Source organism: Polypterus senegalus, chromosome 4 (assembly GCF_016835505.1).
Source record: "Polypterus senegalus isolate Bchr_013 chromosome 4, ASM1683550v1, whole genome shotgun sequence".
NCBI lineage: Eukaryota > Metazoa > Chordata > Cladistia > Polypteriformes > Polypteridae > Polypterus > Polypterus senegalus.
In genome coordinates this window covers 56,267,812-56,289,887 of record NC_053157.1, presented here as the reverse complement: position 1 = coordinate 56,289,887, position 22,076 = coordinate 56,267,812, and the positions used below count along the sequence as shown (strand labels likewise).

The window sequence follows — 22,076 nt, the reverse complement described above, 5'->3', positions numbered from 1 at the left end:
AATTTTCATTTTACTGCTATTAAAGATGACAAAACAATACATTCATTTCTGCATAAATGAAATGAGTGGATTATGTAATTTTGAATGTCACAATAATCATAAAAATGATCAAGAATAGTCATAAAGATTAAATAGCAAAGATTTTCAAACTGACAGTAAACTCACATATTTGCACATTTGAATTTTCACACTAAAATATCTGAAGTACATTTGAGGTAATCATAAGAAGGCTTAAATATTTATTTTGTGCTTTGCCAATACGTGGCAGCTCAACACAATGTTTTTTCTTATCCTTAATGGGCATACCATATCCACTAAAATGGTCTCTTGTCAATAAGAATTGTTTTTCCAGGGTACTTCACTCATTTCAAAAGTGTTCCTTTAAAATATCTTACAATGCAGCGCTACACCCACCTGCCATAAGACACTGATAAAACAAATGAAAACTCTCTGGGAAAATCTCAAAGGCACAGTAGTGCAACTGGTTTGTGTCTGGTTCACATTATGAAACAAAGCTTGTTTATTTGGCTGCGTGCTTATTATTAAATTGTATGAATTAGGCCAGCTCAAGCACACTACCACTGCTCTCATATGCAGAGCTAACAACCAATTAAAAAAAAATGTATCGTTCGATTGAGGTCATTTGTTTAATTGAAATAATCCACTTGAACTGTTTCAGAAGAGCACACAACTAAACATGAAGGTCCACTGTAATAAAGTTACTAATTCACTTTCCTTTTTTAGATGTTTATAACTGTCAGACATATTGACACCTAAATAACTGCATCTTGCTGGATACACAATTTTCTATTACATAAACATTTTCTCAGGGCAATTTTATGTTATGGAATCAAGTATCTTTAAATACATTATATTCAAATATTCTCATATTTTATCTTTAAACTAAACTTTAAAATGCATTTGAATAAACACTCTGCTAAAAATCTAAAGGCTGTTTAACATGTGTAGCATGAAGTGATCCATCCTAAACTGAAATCATTTTGCTGCATTTAATTACCAGCTACTTTGACAGACGATTATCAGCTCTAAGACTGGCTGCATGCAGAATACTTCAGGCCACACATTATGCATACAGAGGCTCCGGCAAGTTAATTAAATACAAAACAATGATGCGTACAGTTAAAATAAAAACTATACACCTTAAAGGGTGTCAACAGCAAAATGGACACCATGGTATTTACCTTATGGAAGAGGATGAGAATTTAAATATTGTTGTTGCCCAAGTATGTTTCCTGTAAGTAATTAATCCTTAATCATAAATTAACAAACTTCTAAATATTATTCAACATGGATAATAAAAGATTACTAAAATTAGTACATTTTAGTCAATGACCATTCATAATTTCTTTTTTTGAGGTCTTGAAAAAGTCATCATCCTTAAACTTCTGATGCTCTGGTAAATCGAGTTGCTTCCTGGCCTCCTCAATGTCGTTGTGAATTGCTTTTATAAGGGCATCTGACAAAAACAAATCTATTAATATGAATGACTGCCTGAATGCTTTTGATTAAGTTACACATTACATATTTACATTTCTACAAAATAAGGATGACGTTAACATTCCTACGTGAAAACAGAAGTTATGCTCAGACCTTGTTAAATTCATTTTATTTCTGTTCCAAAGGAATTACTAAGCCAGTGCAAGCAACAGAATGAACAGATAACTCTATACAATATACAAGCATACCCAACTACTAATCAGCCTACACTAAACATTCAGTTTTACAGTATTATTTTTTGTTTTGTCATACATACTGTATATTTATATCAGATAAATATTTTTATTTTTGTTTACATATTAATTTTTATTGCCATTGCTCTGCTTGGTAATTTGTCTGCTTCATCATTCTATTCTACGGTGTACTGTATTGTTACTGCATGTTTCTGCACCAGTTGGATTAACAACAAATGTTTTTTTGATATACTGTAAGTTATAATGATAATAAATTCAGTTGATTCATTGGTGCTCAAAATGAGAGGATTAGTTTAGCACTATTAAAAATGCAAGCATCTCACAATTATCCTACCTCTTGTAATTAAAACAACTTAACAAACACCACCACAGTATATTTCAGTGACAGACAGTGATGGACATGTTATGATTGTTTTCTAAAATTAAATCCTCCTGGCCCTTGGGGGCAACTTAAAATATTTTAAAACCCAACTAGTGGCTGCACAGCTCATATATGTTTCTTTATTAAAACCATTGTTCCCTATTCTTCCAAATACTCACTTTTAAATTTTTTAATCAGATTTCTATTTTCAGGTCACAGAGGGTTGACACCCACTTTAGTAACAATTGATAAAAGGGGCAAAATTCAGGCCTGGGTGACACTTTACATAATCTATCATATCACAATGATTAGTTAAAATGTGTATTAACTTGTGAACCTCTGCTATGTGTTTCTTACAAGTTGTCTGAAGCAATTTTAGCATTTTTTTTCCTTTATGCTTTCAGCTCACCAAATAGTACAAGCTTTCAAAACATATTTATATGCTACTAGGGCAGACTGGAAATGTTTTGTTTTTGTTTTCCTCTCTTATGTTGTCAGTTGGCCAAAGATACTGCTGGGCTCCATTTATGCTAATCTATATCAAACTACTTTATTTTCCTGTGTCTTTAAACAAACCTGCGTCTTTATGCATACTCAACATGTAATAAGAAAATTTGCAAAGTGTGTATTTGTATCTGCTTTGTAATTTGTCACATCACTCTGAGCCTGCATTCAGTGAAAAAAACAGAAATTGTTTCTGCAATCATTTAGTTGTTAGTTTGTAAGGGGAGAGGAGGTATTCCTTTAAATTTTGTCTGAATAACCTATTTTGCTAGCAGAAGTAGCTAAGATATGATGAATGTTTGATTGAGTTGTGCCTCTGCTTTACTGTGTTTACTCAGCAATCACTTAACCTGCCTGTGTACGATAATATGGAGATTTTTCTCCTTCAGCATTTCACAGGCAGAGAAAATGCACCATCATTTAACAAAAAGTATCAGCAAGAAATATTTGTATCAATTTGGTTAAGGTTTGATGGGCTTTCCAACTTCAACTATGACTTTGAATTATTATGAAAGAAAATTTACCCATCTCAAACATTATAGCAAAATTTCATCATTGTAGTAACAAACTGAAAACTAGGTATCAAAAGGAAATCGCTAAGACTTATTTCTCTCAAAGGTACAGATCTGATAACAGCTTATTTTATGTAAACTATGTATCTGTACTGAAATCATTACTGGGATTTTTTTAACTAAAAATTATATGTGACACCATAAATATTGTGACCTAAAAGTATTCAAAAAGAATAAGTATAAAGAACAAGATGGTAAACATCCTTTAAAAGGCACAAACGTTTCTTACCTAGAGAGTTAAAGCTCGTTTCTGGACGAATATAGCCCAGAATAGCTATGCTCAAAGTTTCTCCATAAAAGTCTTCTTTGTATTTATGAATTATATGGGTTTCCTACAATACAAAATTAACACACAGTTTCAGTTTTTTTAATTGAATCTATTACAGTTAGGATTATATTAAACAAAAGAAGGTATTCATCAATTCATCATTTTCAACCCCACTGTTGGGGATTACAAGAGTGAGAATCAACAACTTAAAATACATTAATTGTGTACAAGGGTATAAATAAAGGCAGAAATCCATTAAAAATGTATTTTCTTGAGAAACTAAGGCAGAGGATGGTAAAAAAGAAATCACTAAAAACACACACACTGCAGTTTCAGTATTTCTAAAGTTAATGCTTTTCCCCCAGTAATAACAACAGTATATTTAATATTACACAATGTTTCCTTAAAATGCTTACAAAAGAGAGTAACATGGCACCATTTGAGACAAGAAACAGAAGCCCTTAAAAGCTCGGCTGAATACATTGAAACTTCTAAGGCCCAATGCACCTGCCTCTAACTAACTGCACAACGTCTTTCTGCCATTGGATGGCAGCAGAGAGCTAGTTCTGACTAGACAGCATTTAGTTGTCAGCTTTTTGCTTGAAAAACAAGTTACTAGTGATGATGTACTATGTTGAGGTGCTATGGGAATTTTCCAAGTTAACACTTGTGACATCTTACTTTCCCACACTGTACTATATACTTGAATTTCTGGTCAGCATTTTTGAAGAAAAATAAGGTCATTTTATTTTTGAAGCTTGACACACACAAAACACAATTTGGTGACCTGTTTTATGTGAAAATAAAGATCAAATAGTGCCCTTGTTTAGGAAAATGACAGCACAGACTAACATAGAGCATGTTGTAATCTGAGTAACCCACAGAGGCATGTTGAGCCTTGTATAATAAATTGTATATTTATCCAATTTCTGAACAAGCTTTATTCATTTCAGAGATCCTACAAGGACTTAGCACCATTTTAAATTTAATCCAGGACCAGATGACAGTTAAATACAATACAAAATTAACACAGAGAAATAACTCTGACTCTTTGACACTGGCATTTTTATATTGGTACATGATCTGAAAAAAAGAGCTGCTAACTAAACGCAAAACAAAAAGCATAGTAGGTAGTTAAGCGACATTAACTGAGCCTTTATGTCAGGCTGACACCTCCTCAAAACGCAGATAATGGTGGGTACAAGGAGTGGGGTTTTGTTCATCTGTTGTTAGCAGCTGATGTTCGAACACTTCAACCTAGCAGCAAATGTGAATAAATCAAAGTTTACACTACAGAACCTTCCAGTGAATATATAGCCATGCCTCTTTTTGTGTGTATATAGCATGTGAACTGATATGGTAGTGGCAACAAAATGGCTCGTGGACAGGTTTTAGTTGAATGTTCTGGCTGATTCTTACCTTGTGCTTGCTCCCAGTACCTCTCTCTGGGTTAAGCCAGGTTGAGATTATTATTATTCCACTGTTCCAATGCTCATTTTTGAAAAAATGGACGTGTTAACTGTTTCAGAATTTCAGCAATTGACAGTTATTTAAAAACATTGGCAGCAGTAGATTAGTACTTACTTCTAACCTACTAAGGATACAGTTTTCCAACCAGTTCTACAAAATCCCCTCTGAAGAAAGGGGTCTAGATAGATATAGATATTTTATTAATCCCAAGGGGAAATTCACATACTCCAGTAGCAGCATACTGATAAAAAAAACAATATTAAAAAGTGATCAAAATGCAGGTATAACAGACAATAACTTTTGTATAATGTTAACGTTGAACAGTCACATAGTGTGGGAGAGGAACGATCTCCTCAGTCTGTCAGTGGAGCAGGACAGAGGCAGCAGTCTGTCGCTGAAGCTGCTCCTCTGTCTGGAGATGATCCTGTTCAGTGGATGCAGTGGATTCTCCATGAGTGACAGGAGCCAGCTCAGCGCCCGTCGCTCTGCCATGGATGTCAAACGTGTAGCTCTGTGCCTACAATAGAATTTGCATTCCTCACCAGTTTGTCTAGGCGTGAGGCATCTCTCTTCTTTATGCTGCCTCCCCAGCACACGACCACGTAGAAGAGGGCACTTTCCACAGCCGTCTGATAGAACATCTGCAGCATCTTTTTGCAGATGTTCAAAGATACCAGCCTTCTAAGGAAGTATAGTCAGCTCTGTCCTCTCTTGCACAGAGCATCAGTATTGGCAGTCCAGTCCAATTTATCATCCAGTTGCACTCCCAGATATTTATAGGTCTGTACCCTCTGCACACAGTCACCTCTGATGATCACGGAGTCCATGAGGGGCCTAGTCCTCCTAAAATCCACCACCAGCTCATTGGTTTTGCTGGTGTTCAGTTGTAGTCACACCATTTAACAAAGTCCTTGATTAGGTTCCTATACTCCTCCTCTTGCCCACTCCTGATGCAGCCTATGATAGCAATGTCGTCCGTGAACTTTTGCACGTGGCAGGACTCCGAATCGTATTAGAAGTCTGATGTATATAGGCTGAACAGGACCGGAGAAAGCACAGTCCCCTGCAGCTCTCCTGTGCTGCTGACCACAATGTCAGACCTTCAGTTCCCGAGATGCACATACTGAAGTCTGTCTGTAAGATAGTCCAAGATCCATGCCACCAGGTATGAATCTACTCCCATCTCTGTCAGCTTGTCCCTAAGGAGCAGGGGTTGGATGGTGGTCCAGAAACATAATTCTTACAGCACCATTGCCTCTGCCCAAGTGGAAGAGGAATCAGAGTAGCATATTGATGGCATCCTCTGCTTCCACCTTCTCCTTGTATGCGAAATGCAGAGGGTTGAGGCCGTGGTGGACCTGTGGGATCAGGTGGTAAAGTGGCAGCCGCTCCATGGTCTTCATCACATGTGATGTCAGAGTGACAGGCCGGAAGTCATTCAGCTCACTAGTACAAGATACCTTTGGGACTGGGGTGATGCAAGATGTTTTCCAAAGCCTCGGGACTCTCCCCTGTTCCAGGCTCAGGTTGATGATGCTATCTCCACATCCGCCCGTAAAGGGATGTAAATAATAACAAAGGCTTTTTTAAAGAAAGAAACTTAAACAACATTCAGAAGGAAATGATCTCTTTATTCAAATCATGCAAAAATGAGGTTTTGTTTCCTTAAACAGACAAACCAGTTTTTAGTTATGTAAATGATGCATGAGAAACATTAAGGATTACGCTTAGGGCCACCCATATTTCAATGGAGATGAAGTGGACATTTACATGGATAGCTGTTTGTTGTCCTATTGTACTTTAAGGGGTTTGCAAAGTGAGCTTTTCTACTGCTCCTCAAATGCACCCAATTTGCAGCACATGTACTGCAGTTTACTTCCCTCACTGCTTACTGAATTAGGTTTATACATGTGAGTAATAGTTAATATTCACACAGAACGTGGTGCTTGTCTCAACCAAAAATTGCCAGTTTTGCTAAGTCAGTAAGCAATGTCATTTGCATCCATTTCTTAATCTCTCCTTCCTTTGGAAATGTACTGTGGGTTCAGTTCTCAGCCTGATCACTGTCTTTGTGAGGTTTGTGCATTCTCTCTGCGCCACCCCCTTACTCTAAAGTTACATTGTTCTATTTAGTAAATTGGCTTTGAATGACAGAGTAGGTGTTTTCCTTTTTTTCTTTTATTTAATCTGTGTGTTCGATATACTAATACACATTTGTTAGACAGATGCAGTCAAAGCAATATAGGGCCCACAGACTATAATGAGACGGACGAGAGACAGAGAGGGAGGCAGTTCTGAGCACTTATTTTGAAACGAGGTTTGCAAGGAACAAAGTTCAAAGTTCAGTTTACTTAAAGTTAGAATACATTAGCAAAACATTCTGTTTCTTTATAGTTCTTCAGTTGCTTGATGTTTGACAGAGTTTAACATTGCCTTGTTGCATTGTGACAGTTGATGATTGTAATTTTGTTCAATGTCCTATGTATATTGCATTTACAGAACATACCCTGTTTAGAAAACCCTGTGAACTCTTAACAGTAAAGTAACTGGCATAAGGTATTTAAGTCATTGCCATTAAGATATTGTGTGAGAAACAACCTTGATGTCTCTGTGAGACACTTTGACAAGCCAAAGTGAATGGAATCGGTTTAGGAGGCCCATCCTATAAGACTTTGATAGCCCATACACTCTCTCCACTCCAATATTTACTGAGCTCTTTAAAACACAAACACACACACACCCCATAGCCTCTTATCATTCCCAGCATCACTTAATCCTATTAAGGATTTTATGTATAATACTTTAAAGCTGCTCTTACCTTGATGCAGCCAAAATCTGTGGCCAACACATACTGTATATTCATAGTTTAGTTTACACATCTGTTTTGTTAAATGGCTCATTGCAATCTAAGATGAAAATCAAAGATTTCACTGGCCGATTGTTTTTCCTTTCTTTTTTTTTGTTATAATTGTACATGTCTTAGAAAGTATGAAATTGGTTAAATGCTGCCTCTTGTTGAATTCTGTGTCTCTCTGCAAGCTTGAGAGAAGCATAATACTACATACAATGGTAAACCTGCTGCAAAAATGTGACATTCACTTGGGTCCAACTTTATGTCCTTGTTGAAAAAGAACATTCCTTTTTAATGATATGTTACAATTACGTTTTAATAAATGTGCATTATGAATTCACAAAAATTCATTTTTGTGAGATACTGTTCATATTGAAAGATATCTGGGGCTTAACTATCAGTACCTGCACGATTTTATATCTCCTTGGAAAACAGTTCCATGGAAACGTTTGTCTACATTACATATTTTGTTGACAAATGAAGTAAAGAATAGCAAATACAACTTCAACATCAAGCAAAATAAAACAATGACATTTTAATATAAATGTTAAAGTACAATTAATTTAATAAACTGAAAAAAGAGTAAATATGGCATTTGCAAAAGTCTGTGTGTCCTTTCAGTCGTGAGGTCTCAACTAGTTAGGCAGTTAGTCCTTTCAAGAATTGCCATTAGGAACTACCAACTGATGACAGTTCCGGAACCTAATGAATTTTTTTAATCATCAAAAATTTGCAACATTCCATTAACAGTGGGCCCTTCCAAGCAACACACTGAGGATCTGAAAATTAAACGTATGCCTTCATAGCAAGGGAATGCTGTAAAAAGATGTTAAAGCGATTCAATCTAGCCAATTCCACCGTCCAAAATGTCATTCAGAAATAGCAGTTAAGGGAAACCATGGAGGCATCTACAAGATCTGGAGGATCAAAAAAGATAAAAGATCAAACAGCTCATATACTGTATAAAAAGGTAAAGCAAAAAACCCATATGACTGCAAAGGCACCTGCAGATAGGTTTAGCTGAGAAAGAACATGATGGTGTTCTGCTCTCCTATGCAGATGTACATGGACTTCATAGAGAAGCACATTTCCTGCTACCTAGCCTTAGAAAAAATGAACTCCTAGCTGTTAGTGCAGGGGTTAGGATCTAGTATGCTTTAAGGTAGTGTGGCAGCTAGCAGCACAGGAAACACTGAGGAGGTACAGGTAAAAAATGATTTGGCAATAATGTTTTGCCCAAATGCACTATATTTACCATTTGTAGCAAATATACCAATCTGTGATTATTCTGGATGCAGAAAAGACTGTTTGGTGCTTTTAGAATACATTTGATATGCTAAATCTTACTGGTTATATTCTTAGGACATATCAGGTAAAATGTTCTTGGAATAGATAGATAGATAGTTTATTAATCCCAAGGGGAAATTCACATACTGCAACCCTATGAAAAAAATAACTGCAAAAATCCTTTAAGTCTTTTACATTTAATCCTGTGGGACTCTTTTAGTAATTGCTCTCATTTAGCATTTAATGTTGGCGTTTGGATACAATTAAGAAAGCAAACTCCACAGAAAATGGTCAATACTAATGCTCTGTGTAAGAAAGGATAGAGCCAACTAAACTTCCTTAGAAGGCTGCCGTCCTTCAACATCTGAAATAAGATGCTGCAGATGTTCTATCAGACGGTTGTGGCGAGTGCCCTCTTCTATGCGGTGGTGTGCTGGGGAGGCAGCATAAAGATGAGGGATGCCTCACGCCTGGACAGACTGGTGAGGAAGGCAGGCTCTATTGTAGACACGGAGCTGGACAGTTTGACACCCATGGCAGAGCGATGGGCGCTGAGCAGGCTCCTGTCAATAATGAAAAATCCACTGCTCCACTGAACAGGATCATCTCGAGACAGAGGAGCAGCTTCAGCAACAGACTGCTGTCACCATTCTGGCTCCACTGACAGATTGAGGAGATCGTTCCTCCCCCACATCATGCGACTCTTCAATTCTACGTGGGTAAACGTTAATATTATGTAAAATTATTGTCTGTTATACCTTCATTGTTATCACTCTTTAATTTAATATTGTTCTTTATCAGTATGCTGCTGCTGGAGTATGTGAATTTGCCCTTGGGATTAATAAAGTATCTATCTAATAAAAAAAAGAGAATAGCAAAGGTAATTTAATTATTTAATATTTTAACAAAAATAGAAATATTTTAGAATAAAAAGAATTTAGTTAGAATATTCAAATCAAGGAACTTGGCATTTAAAGATGAAATCTCCTGGATCAGAAGGGCATCGATGTATTAGATCTATACTATACTGAGTTTTGAAACTTTGCATATGCTTCAGTACACAACAAACTCTGTTATTAACATTGTCTTGCTTAGCAAGGGTCCCTGAAGTGTAAAGCACTGGTATTGCCAGAATTCATTGTGGAGTGCAGTCTCAACATATTATGTTCATTTAAAAAATGGCAAAAACTCAAAGCTAACACATCTTCTAATTGGAGAGGATTTCAAGACTGACAACTGCAACTGATGATCTCATCGCCTTTGTATGTCAATTTACATTTTTTTCCTTTTTCCATTCTATTGTGGTACATACAAGCCTCTCTTCTATTTGAAAGGTCCAAAACATTTGTGTTTCTTATTGTCTGTAGCTGGATTTTATACATTGTATTTCCTCTCACATAAATACAGACAAAAATCAGACCGGATTAGATATAACTGTAGCAGCTCAGATCAGGGGGGGCGATCTGGCTGTATTTGTAACTAAACTGAACATCAAAGGAATATCCACTGAATGCCCACTGTCCTTTAAATGTTTGACTTTAAAGTTGATAAAAAATCTGGTCCTATCCAACTTATCTTCTTAGATCCATTTTTAAGCGATATGTCTGAATTATTCTACCTCAATTATGTCTGAATTATTCTACCTCAATTAATGTCTCTTTTTCCAAATCATTCTTCTTGGTGATTCTGATATCTACATTGATATTCCAACATGCAAGCTTATCACTGAATTGCTACCCTTGATGGACTATTTTGACTTGACGCAGCATGCTAACTTTTCTACTCACTTTCATAGTCACATATTGGATGTGGTCTGTACATCAGGCAAACACTCAGCACTGATTTAGGACTCTAGGACCATAAAGTAGTGCTCTTAGTCTTCAAAAGTCTTTGAAAAACCCTAAAAATAACTGGTCCTCTAGCCTTGTTACTTCTAATTCTTGTTTTTTTCCCCCCATATTCCTTAACATTCACTTTAGATAAATTTGCTGATCACTTTATTGTGGCTAGTATTATATCCATCTGCTTAAGGTTTGATAAAATGGCTCAATTTAAACATAGGGAGATCTCCTTTAAGTGTTCTACTCAATGGTATATAAACTATGAAATCAGTCTGTTCACATCTTGAAACAATGTGGTGTAACTGTACATGCCCAGGATTTTTATGACCATCAAAAGGGGAACAGTGATGCACTAATTGCAGCCAAGAATGTACACTATAGCAGAATGATATAAAGAAATAATGATAATCAGAAGATTGTGTTTTCTGTGGTTAATAAGTTACTTCAATCAAAACCTGGCTCTACTATAAATTGTTCCAGTAAAGATTGTGAAAAATCCCCTTAGTTTTTCGGTGATAAAATTACAAACTTAAATTCATTCTCTCAATGAGGTTCATTATGTTAATTGACATGAAAGCCAAGCTTAAGAAAATGGGTTCCATTTCACTCAGTCCTGCTGAGGATATCATCTTCCACAGGGAACCGTGGAGTAATTTTTGATTGTTTTTTCTTTTTCTAATTAAACCTACATATATCACATTAAACGAGTTTCTAATATCCACAAACATGTCTCATGCTTGCTCATTCTTATTCTTTCCTGATAATGAGAAACTTGTTCATGATCTCTCACAGACTATAGTAACTACAAACTTTATTGGTAGCTGCCACTTTTTCTTCTTGTGCATGTGGCACCTGATCTCTGGAACTGTCTCCATTGGTCCACTTAAGCTCCTTCAGTGGACTCATTCAAATTTCTCTAAAAATATACCCCTTTTCTAATGAATGTGTAAAAATTATATCTTGAATGGTATTCTCTAGCTTGATCCTTCTGAAACAACTATTGTGAATCAGTTTTGACTATAATGTAATTTCAACTACTTAAAAACTACTTACTTACTGGCTGCCGGTTAGATTCAGAATTGATTTTAAGATACTCCTCTTAACCTATAAGGCACTAAACGGTCTAGCCCCCACATATATGAGTGTCTTGCTCCATCCTCACAATCCTCTTCGTGTTCTTAGATCCGCAGATCAGTTGCTCCTAACTGTTCCCAAGGCACGTTTTAAAGCTCGTGGTGAAAGGGCTTTTTCCGTTTGTGCTCCCAGGCTCTGGAACTCCCTACCTTTAGTGGTTAGAAAAGCCACCTCAGTCACCTCATTTAAATCACGCCTAAAAACACACTTCTTCACATTGGCTTTTACTTCTTAACCTGTCTCATTTCCACTTGTTTCTTCCTATTTCCCTATTGTATTGGGTCCTCTGGCCTGTTTTTAGTATCTCCGTTTTAATTTCTCTCTTAATTTTTGTGTTTAATATTTTGTTTTTAGTCTTGCTTCTTTTTAACTGTACAACGCTTCGGTCAGTTTTAATGCTGTGTTTTTAAGCGCTCAACAAATAAAAATGGTATGGTATGGTATTATCATTAATGCTACTTACATTTGTAATGTTCAGTCTTAAATGTAATGCTTTTATTTTGAAATATATTCTATGCTTCATTAAAGGCCTTGTGAAGGTGTAAAGCGTAAACGGCTGCTACATAAGTGAAGACTGATTAATGTACATTTGCAACAAGAATTATTTCTAATTGAGCAGAATTTAAAAATTTCTACAGGATCTCGATTCATTTGCACAGTGTGGCCCTCTACCCTTGCCGCTCAGTTTTCTCACCTGGGATCCCAAGGATCCCATCTTATCATGCATGCCAAGCTAACTGAACCGGTGTGGAAGAGCAGACATGACCAAGAAGGAAGAACAGCAGCCATGACAAGCAGGTAAATAAAACTGTAGTCTTTTTCCAAAAATGTTAAGTTCTCAGAAGAAAAGACAGAAAAACAAAGGCCTCTAAAATCCATAAAGAAAGGGAAAAGTTCAAAAACGCTAAATATTAGAAACAAAGACCTAAAATTTGGGAGTGCTGAACTAGAGGATAAAATGCTGCCTGTTTTATATACTGTACTTCCCTAAATTAATTCATCTGTACATTATAACTGCTATTAGCTACTCTCTCTTCTGTTTCTTTTTCCGGTTTCTTTGTGGTGGCGGCCTGCACCACCACCACCTACTCAAAGCATCATGATGCACCAACATTGATGGACTAAAAGCCAGAAGTCTACGTGACCATCATCATCAGGTCCTTCCATGAAAACCCTAAATACAAAGAGGACTGTTTGACTTATGTTAGGTAGAATGCCCAGAGGGGACTGGGCGGTCTCTTGGTCTGGAACCCCTACAGATTTTATTTTTTTCTCCAGCCTTTGGAGTTTTTTTTGTTTTTTCTGTCCACCCTGGCCATCGGACCTTACTCTTATTCTATGTTAATTAATGTTGACTTATGTTTATTTTTTATTGTGTCTTCTATTTTTCTATTCATTTTGTAAAGCACTTTGAGCTACATTTTTTTGTATGAATATGTGCTATATAAATAAATGTTGATTGATTGATTGATTGATTAAGTAGTAGACAGAGAAAGAGGGGAATGAGCAAAACTGCTAGGGGCTGAGGTGAAGCCCAAGACCTATCATGGCAAGAAGGACTTCACTATACAAATTTAACATTTATAGAACTACAGTAAAGGCCTACAAAAGAAGCACTGTATTGTTCACCTTCAATGTTAGGGAAATTTCACATTTTTGTTTAGATAGGGGTACCATATACTCACCATTGATTTCTTAGTGTTCTTGTAGAAAGGATTCCAACCAATGCTCATAACCATTCTGTGAACATCACTATTTCCAACACAAGCCCAGCCATAATATATTCCCGTCTTCATATCAGATGGCAGGTTGTCGACAACAGATTCTGGGAAATTAGCTGAAACAATGAGAAGTAGGCACATTAGCTACATCCCAGTAACATAGTACAGAGGAACTACAGAATCAATAAACAGAAGAAAAATTTGTCCAGCCAGTATAGTATAGTATAGTATTTAGTATATGTGGCTATACTAAAAATTATATTTCTATTAGGATTTATAAGGGTTCCCAAAAGACACGCTCTGCTTATTTTAGCTGTTCAGTATTTATTTCACTTTCTTTTAACACAATAATCAAGTACAGTACTCCCTCCTCGATCGCGGGGGTTGCGTTCCAGAACCCCCCGCGATAGGTGAAAATCCGCGAAGTAGAAGCCATATGTTTGTATGGTTATTTTTATATATTTTAAGCCCTTAGAAACTCTCCCACACTATTTATAAATATTCTCCGCACAGTTATACAGTAAACTCTCGTTTATAGTGGTTAATCCGCTCCAGACATATAAATGAATTTCCATGAAGTAGTATTCTTTATTTCACAGTTAGAGCATAGAAAACCCGTTTACGACCTTCTAAATACGTTTTTTAACATTATTAGAGCCCTCTAGACATGAAATAACACCCTTTAGTCAAAAGTTTAAACTGTGCTCCATGACAAGACAGAGATGACAGTTCTTTCTCACAATTAAAACAATGCAAACATATCTTCCTCTTCAAAGAATGTGTGTCAGGAGCAGAGAATGCCAGAGAGAGAGAGAGAGAGAGAGAGAGAATCAAAAATCAATAGGTCTGGTGGGCTTTTAAGTATACGAAGCACACATGATAAAGCGGCCGCAATGAAGGGATCAATGTGAAGGTAGTCTTTCAGCATTTTTTACAGGAGCATCTGTATCTTCTAAGCAAACAGCCTCTCTGCTCACAAAGTTTGGTTCCTGGTCCAGTCACTATCTTTATTGATTCTGAACAATTTCCCAGTGTTTTAAATTGTTTTTCTCTGGGAACTTTTGTTTCTTCCTCCATCCCAAAGACATGTATATATAATACTGCTGAAACAGCCTCTGTCTCCCAATGACCCTATAATAGAGTTAAAAAATTGATAAACAACCTTCATTTTCCCTGACAACTAAAAACAGGGTAGTTTATTGGTTAATATAATAAACTGGAAACAGCTACAAAAATACCGATTCCTGACTAAGGTACTCAACAGTTCACTTAATCAACTTGAATTTCATATATGTATCCATATTATTTTTATTGTATTTTATTTTAATACTACTACTTGTATTGGGTTTGAGGTTCCTGATATTTAAAGGAAGAAAAAAAATGTGAGTTCCAGTTAATGAGGTCTCACTCTCCAACAACCTTCCTAGCAAGACATATGCTTTGGAACTGGCGCAAAGACACCATCTGATAGTTGATACTCTAATCCAGGAGGAAAAAAATCTGATTCTACCCAGTGGACCAACTTTATGCCCTTGAACAGATATTTGTGGACTAATGTAACTTTGCTAATCCTGTTATGCCATTTACTTTGCAGATATGGAAAAGGCTTATGACTGCATACCAGGCATTATGTTGGGGAAGGTGCTACAAGAGTATGGTTATTGAGGACACAGCAGCATGCCATTTGGTCCCCATATTTGCAGAGGTAAAGTTCTGACCGCAATTTTTTTTTTTTTTTATAAAGTCTAATCCATTCAGTGTTGGCAAAGGACTTCTCTGAAAGTCCTCCTCTAATGTTCACAATTTTCAGAGACAGGATATTAATAATGTGCAACCAGGCTTGGACAGTATCCAGTCTGAGAACCTAAGGGTGCTTTTCTGCAACTTGCAGATGATGTTGTCTTCTTGGTTTTATTGGATTATAATCTCCAGTGCACTCAAGAATTATTTGGAGATGTGTTTGAGATGAGTATTAGCTTATCCTAAACTGAGGCCATGGTCCTCTAATAGAAAACAATGGTTTGTTCTGGTGCTTGTTTAACTCTTTGAGGGCTGAATATTTTTTTCGAAAAACAGTTTCTGAAAAGCAATGGCTTCACACAGAAGTCAACATAAATGCTACACAGTCACAGTCGCAGTGCACTGCAATCTGGTTTCTACCTCTTACCATTGTTAAGTGGCAGTCCTCTTGGCAAAAATTACTGTAGGCGTGTCAGCTACATGATTAGCTGGGGACGAGTCAGCTCAAGCTGGAACCTCACATTTGTTTTCAATCACTTGTTTCAAAACCGGAGTCCGGCAAGTCATAGTCCAGTTCAGAGATAATAGGCAAAACTTCGTCCATGGAGTATTTTGCGTTACGCATTCGCTTTGATCTCTCGCCATTATGTCAGTGCCATTTCTGCTCTTGTTTGCACCTTACTACTCACACGAGCGCATAAAATCTCGGTCAAACCAATGAAGCTAACTTTCCTTCTAGCAACGAGAGTCCAACTAAAACATAACGGTTGGTTCTGCTGCAGTTTACAGTTGATTACCACCGTCAACTCCTTGTTTTGACAAAAGTCGACATCAGCCCTGAAAGAGTTAAAGAATATCATCAAGCTGCATTAGAAACAATGAGCACAAATAGTGGCTTAAAGAAACAGAAATGTTCAAGCTGAACTCAATTAATGATTGACAAGTAGATGACTCATCAGTCCAAGTTTAAAATGAGCAAAATGCTAATTATTCACTAGGTGTCTCTGGAGTGTGGAACAAGTAGGAGCCCCAGATAAGATGACACTTAGGCAAGCAGTAAAAGAGCAACTCTGAATCTGAGTCCTGAATAACTGTGAGAAAACGGTGCTAATCACCTTAAATTAAAAAGTACTATCTACCTTAGCTTGACTGCATTGTAAGGTGCTTTGTTATAGTTCCGTATACTGCATACTGTAAAAGCACAGAGCCTGTACTTGTCTGTTACTTGAAATAGGCTTTCTTCTATATTGTCACAGTACAGCTGCAAATTTAAATGAGCCCCATTCACTTACTATACAGATGCAGACCCGCTCCATGGCCATGGATAAAATCCAAAATCAGAGCTCCCTTCATACAAAATAAAGTATTTTAAAAGCAATCTAACATCTACACAAAACGGATCAATTTCTTTTTCAATGAACAAAAAACAATGTGCTTTGCATGTGCTTCAAATACAAAGGCTAAAGGTCTTTTTAATTGCAGCTGCTCAGCATTCAGTGTTGTTTGCCCAGGTGTCTGCTCTACTTACTGTTAACTGTCATTACCAGGACACAATAAAGGGAGCACACTACACAGAAATGGGCAACTACAAAGACAATGGAAGAGAGTTAAGCATTTAAAGCTATAACAAAAATACAAACATTTCTAAATGTCCTATAAATGAAGAAGCACACTGCTGTACTTATCTGAATGATAATCAGAGAAGAAAAAAGTAACATCCTCTATTTAAATCAATCAAAGGTAAAATGACTATGAAACTGTTGGGAACAGAAACCTGCAACCACATAAGGTCCCCAGGACTGAGTATGAAAACCACTGCATTATACAAAAGAATGATAAAAGAAAAAACGTTTAGAGTCAGCCATGCATATAGCCCATGGCATAGGACATCCGAGAGCTGCTTGACTTGCAAGATCACTGACCTTTCGATCAATGACCCTCTAAAGAGTATTGAAACGAGCAAAGAACAAGCCACAAACGTATAAATGCTAAACCTACTGTCAATTGTAAAGTTAAATCCACAAGCTGTTTCATTGACCTCCTTGTCATACAGCTACCATAACAACCAAAGTAAGATCAGACAAAATAATTCAGTCATCTACCAGGCTTGTGGGGGCCAGGGGTTGGATGGGGGGTGGAGCCAATCCCAGCAAGCACAGGGCACAAACCAGAAGCAATCCCCTGGACAGGGTGCCAGTTAATATCAGGATGAACATACATATATACACGACAATATGTGCTGGTTATTCCCAGATACCTGGTTTCAGAAATGCCACGTAAACTCTTATTCTGGTATGAGAAATCGGGTTATAGTCTCTGAGAAACTTGGTTAACAGAGAGATTTTTTCACGAGTAACCCAGTTACAGTATTTGGTCATGTAAACTCTTAACCAGGTTACAATTAAGGATTTTGTAGTCATTTAAGACATCAGTAACATGTCCTAAAGTGAATGCTCAGGCGATCGTATTTTCTTTCTCCTAATTGAAGCAATCTGTCGTAATATTTCAGAAATTGCCACATTTATGTTGATAAGCTGAATGTACATTGCTAAGCTCAGCAGCATAATATAGCCTATACTGAGACAAACACTCCATAACTGTTTTCAGATTTACAGTGTCTGACGAGAACGTTAAACTCTTTTTTACACAGAGTAAGGACATTGAAGCATTTGGTCAAGTTAGAACTCAATGGGTTGACTACTGCATGTCAATGCAGGTTTTAGGAAACCAGAGTCTTCTGTCTTAACAGGTTACTCACCTTATCTCAGTTTTGTCTGTGCATGTAAACACACTGTTACCCATATCACTGAAGTCCAAATCCTTAACCATTGTGTCACACTGCCTGCCTATTCAGACCTTTTGGCTCAGGTGCTTTCAGATCTATTCTATTGATCATCATTGAGATGTTTCTGCACTGTGTTTGGAGTCCATCTGTGGTCAATTCAATTGACTAGACATGCTTAGAAAAGATACAGACACCTGATAAGGTTCTACAGCTGACAATGTGTATCAGAGTGAAAAACAGGCCATGATATCAAAGGAATTACCCGCAGAACTTAAAGACAGGATTGCATCAAGGCACAGATCTAGGGAAGGCTATAAAAAGACTCCTTCAACATCAAAGGTTCCCAAGAGAATAGCAGTCTTCATAATTCTTAAATGGAAGTTGCATGAAACAGCCATGGCTCTTCCTAGAGCTAATCACCTGTCTAAACTGAGCAACTGTCTGAGAAGGGCCATAGTAAGTAAGAAAGGTGACCATGAACCCAATAGCCTCAGTAGCTGAGCTCCAGTGAACCAAGGACTCTCTGGTCTGAAGAAACCAAGAATAGAAATTTGACTGGAAAAAAACATGCACCACACATGAGCTGTGCAATACCATTCTAACATGACTCAAACCACAAAACAAAAAGAACATCTAAAAATAATTGTTCATCAGTGGGTCTCCATCCAACCTGAGAGACTTGAGAGGATCAGTAGAGAAGAATAAAATAAAATCTGCAAATCCAGGTGTGTGAAGCTTGTTATGTCCAACCCAAGTAGGGTAAAGGGTATGAATACTTTCACATTTTTATTTTTAAATAAACTTGCAAAAACTTCTGATGCCCTGTTTTTGTTTTGTCGTTCTGTGGTACTGATTATGACTTGATGTTAGATAAAAAATGTAATGATTTTAGCACAAGGCTGCAACAGAGCAAAATGTGAAAAAGTACTTTGTGTCCACTGTATATTTATAACAACTGCAGCACAGTCACAAAGATCAAAAAGTGCACTTTCTGGATTGATATTTTGGATTCTTTTCTCTAAACATCCTAGAGCAGTGAGTAAACAGTAGGGTGAAAGATTCCATCATGATGTGCAAATAAGATACCAGATGATGACAGACTACTGCTCGATGATTTAGAGGGACACACTAGAAAGTGTACAGACAATAATCCACCAAGCAAAGTTTTGGAAAAAAAAAAAGAAGTAATAAAAACTAGAAAACTTATATAATAAATCTTTACATTTATAGAGTGCTTTTCTCGCTACTCAAAGCACTCTCCATGCATGCAAGTCAATATAGACATATTATTGCTTGCCTTACATATACGTTTAAAATTATCAGACTGATTTATATTTTCATGTTAAATTGATTTAGGACTTTATTATATACATGAATAGATTGTGTAATTTGTTACATTTTAATTAAATTTCTTTTCAATTTACCCAAATGTGACGTGATAGAAATTTTAATTTTTATTATGTACAATAATACTACTAAAAATAATTACTCATTCTTAAAACAATTTATTAGTTTTATTTTATAGACCAATGTAACATTTTTGTGCAATGGACACAACACACACCGCATCAACTGACAAGATTTTCAACGCAGGATGAACCTGATTGTATTAGTCATCAACTAAGATTATTATCATCCTACAGTATTTTAAGGAGTTTGGTCTCACTTTATTTAACTTACATTTTTGCACAAAATGATTATTTAAAACAAAATGTAATATCCTATCATAAATGTCATCTAAATGACATCCAATAAAAATAACTCTTGTATTCTTTTTCAGACAAAATGTCAGAATTTGTTTTATTTATTTACCTTCCGCCTCCAAATCGAGGTAACTGGTGTCAGACGTCTCGCAACGCGACAAAGCGGAACAAGACGGGGATTTTTCAAATTACTTCATGGATGCTTATAAAGACCATCGGTTTCGAAAAACTTCTCACCCGCCTGGTTACTGAGTTTATACACTGACGCTTCACGTGGGAGAGGAGGAAGAAAAGTGCGTAAATGGAATTTTCTAGCAACATCGCATACCTATCAGGTTGCAGGGGCAGACGAATGTCAAGAAATAAATAAGGTCAAATGACGGTCTACGAACCGGTTTAATCACTCGATCAGTTATCGAGCACAAAGCAAGAAGCACCTGCCTTACCTGTCGGTATTCCCAGCTCCTTGCTTCCTCTGCCAAATCCTCTCACTACGGCGCCTCTGCAGAAATACGGAAGACTCTTCATTGTCACCTTGAACACTGGAAAGCAAAATCCCGAATTTACTATTCTGCAGAAAAGATGCGGACAATCATAAAACCCTGTCTTTAGAAAAGGAAAAACAATTAAAAAGCCGGTTAATAAGCCCACGTGTTTATACCTCTAAACGTTTGAATCAAAAACCGTACACTACACTGCCTATAACAAATCTGCCTCTGTTCTGAAAGCACCTACCAATAACCGGGTAGTACTGTAAACATACTTCCGGTTGTGACGTCGGCGGATGTGTCGCTCTTCAGTTTCAGTTCATGAATACAGTATTACGGTACTTGGCGGCAGTAACAATTGGTGGAATCCCACATACACTGGTTTCAATGTAGTTCTCTTTCTCTTAAAACCAATACGAGTTTTAACAAGAGCTAAACAAAATACGGCGTTGATTGCTTTTACATCCTCGAGTCTAACCTGCGATTGTGTGTTGCATTACCAAAATTGGTCGCGTCCAATGATTGTTATTATATGTAGACACGGATTGACGTTGATGAACCCTAGACACCTACATTAGCTCTTGTTTTCGTCATTTATAAGTTTTTATAGAATTACAACCCTCTGACGACTTCTTGTTACACTCTTCGAGCTACGGAGTAGCAGAGGTGTGTCCAATTCAGTGCCTTGTCCCCACTGGCAGAACAGCTGCCTTTCACTTTTCCGCCATCAGTAATCGGGAACACGTGCACTAAGTAATGGTATACGTAATTTACCGTAATAGAGGAATGTCCAACAGGAAAGCTGTAGGCCTACAGTGGATGTTAAAAATCAACATGCTCCTGGGAAAATCATACATTTTGTTAAATTAAAAAATGAAACAATAAATCCTGTCAGAACGTACTGAAAAATAGAAATCTATACGAAGAAGGTGAAAACAAATCGGAAACTGTTTAGTAAAAAAAAAGAAGAAAAAATCAACAAAAACTTGGCTGTATCAGTGTGCATTCCTCTTAACCTATTACTTAGGTGAAGCACCTTTTGATTTTATGACAGCACTTTGTCTCTTTGGGTAACAGTCTTATCAGTGTGGCACATCTGGATTTGGCCATGTTTGCCCACTCCTTATTGCAAAAAATGTCCAGATCTGTCAAATTATGAGGGCTTCTCCTGTGCACAGTTCTCTTCAGGTCACAGTATTTTCACACATATTTTCGTTTGGGTTAAGGTCTGGGCTCTGGCTGGGCCACTCCAAAACATTAATCATCCTTTGATGAAACAATTGCTTTCTTGATTTTTGATGTATGCTTTGGGTTGTTGTCATACTGAAAGAGGAACTACCTAGCAGATGCTTGAAGGTTTTTGTGCTAAAACAGGCTAATACCTGGAGCTAGCCTGAAGAAAAGCATGATCTGCCTCCACTATACTTCACTGTGGGTATGGTGTTTTTCTGATGACATGCTCTTTTATTTTTGCGCCAAACATACATTTTGGAACGATGGCCAAATAGTTCAACCTTTGTCTCATCAGACCATAATAGATGTGTCGACAAGGTTGTGGGAGACTGGGTATATCTTTTTGCAAAGTTTATCCAGGCTTGGGTTTTTTTCTTTGTGAGAAAAGGCTTTCATCTTGCACCCT

General features: G+C 36.9%; 1 protein-coding gene across 6 annotated transcripts; it reads right to left on the bottom strand.

Annotated features, from left to right (window-relative positions):
• Positions 1–986: 986 nt before the first annotated feature.
• rfk (riboflavin kinase) lies at positions 987–21,145 on the bottom strand. Of its 6 annotated transcripts, none has more exons than XM_039750691.1 (5): positions 21,057–21,145; positions 20,396–20,491; positions 13,686–13,837; positions 3,379–3,481; positions 987–1,477 (listed from the first exon to the last, which is right to left on the bottom strand). In XM_039750691.1, the coding sequence occupies exons 2-5, from the start codon at positions 20,475–20,477 to the stop codon at positions 1,347–1,349; spliced, it is 468 nt and encodes a 155-aa protein (XP_039606625.1). In that variant the 5' UTR covers positions 20,478–20,491; positions 21,057–21,145; the 3' UTR covers positions 987–1,346. The 6 variants fall into 6 exon arrangements, with proteins under 6 accessions (XP_039606625.1, XP_039606624.1, XP_039606619.1 ...); XM_039750690.1 differs by having other exon boundaries at positions 21,011–21,116; XM_039750685.1 differs by lacking the exon at positions 21,057–21,145 and adding an exon at positions 20,916–21,004.
• Positions 21,146–22,076: the final 931 nt, after the last annotated feature.

Coding starts and splice junctions, on each gene's coding strand:
- rfk (XM_039750685.1), bottom strand. Junction 13,838..20,395: donor GGAGCTGGGAATACCGACAG/GTAAGGCAGGTG, acceptor TCATTGTTTCAG/CTAATTTCCCAGAATCTGTT. Junction 1,478..3,378: donor AACGAGCTTTAACTCTCTAG/GTAAGAAACGTT, acceptor TGTTTTTGTCAG/ATGCCCTTATAAAAGCAATT.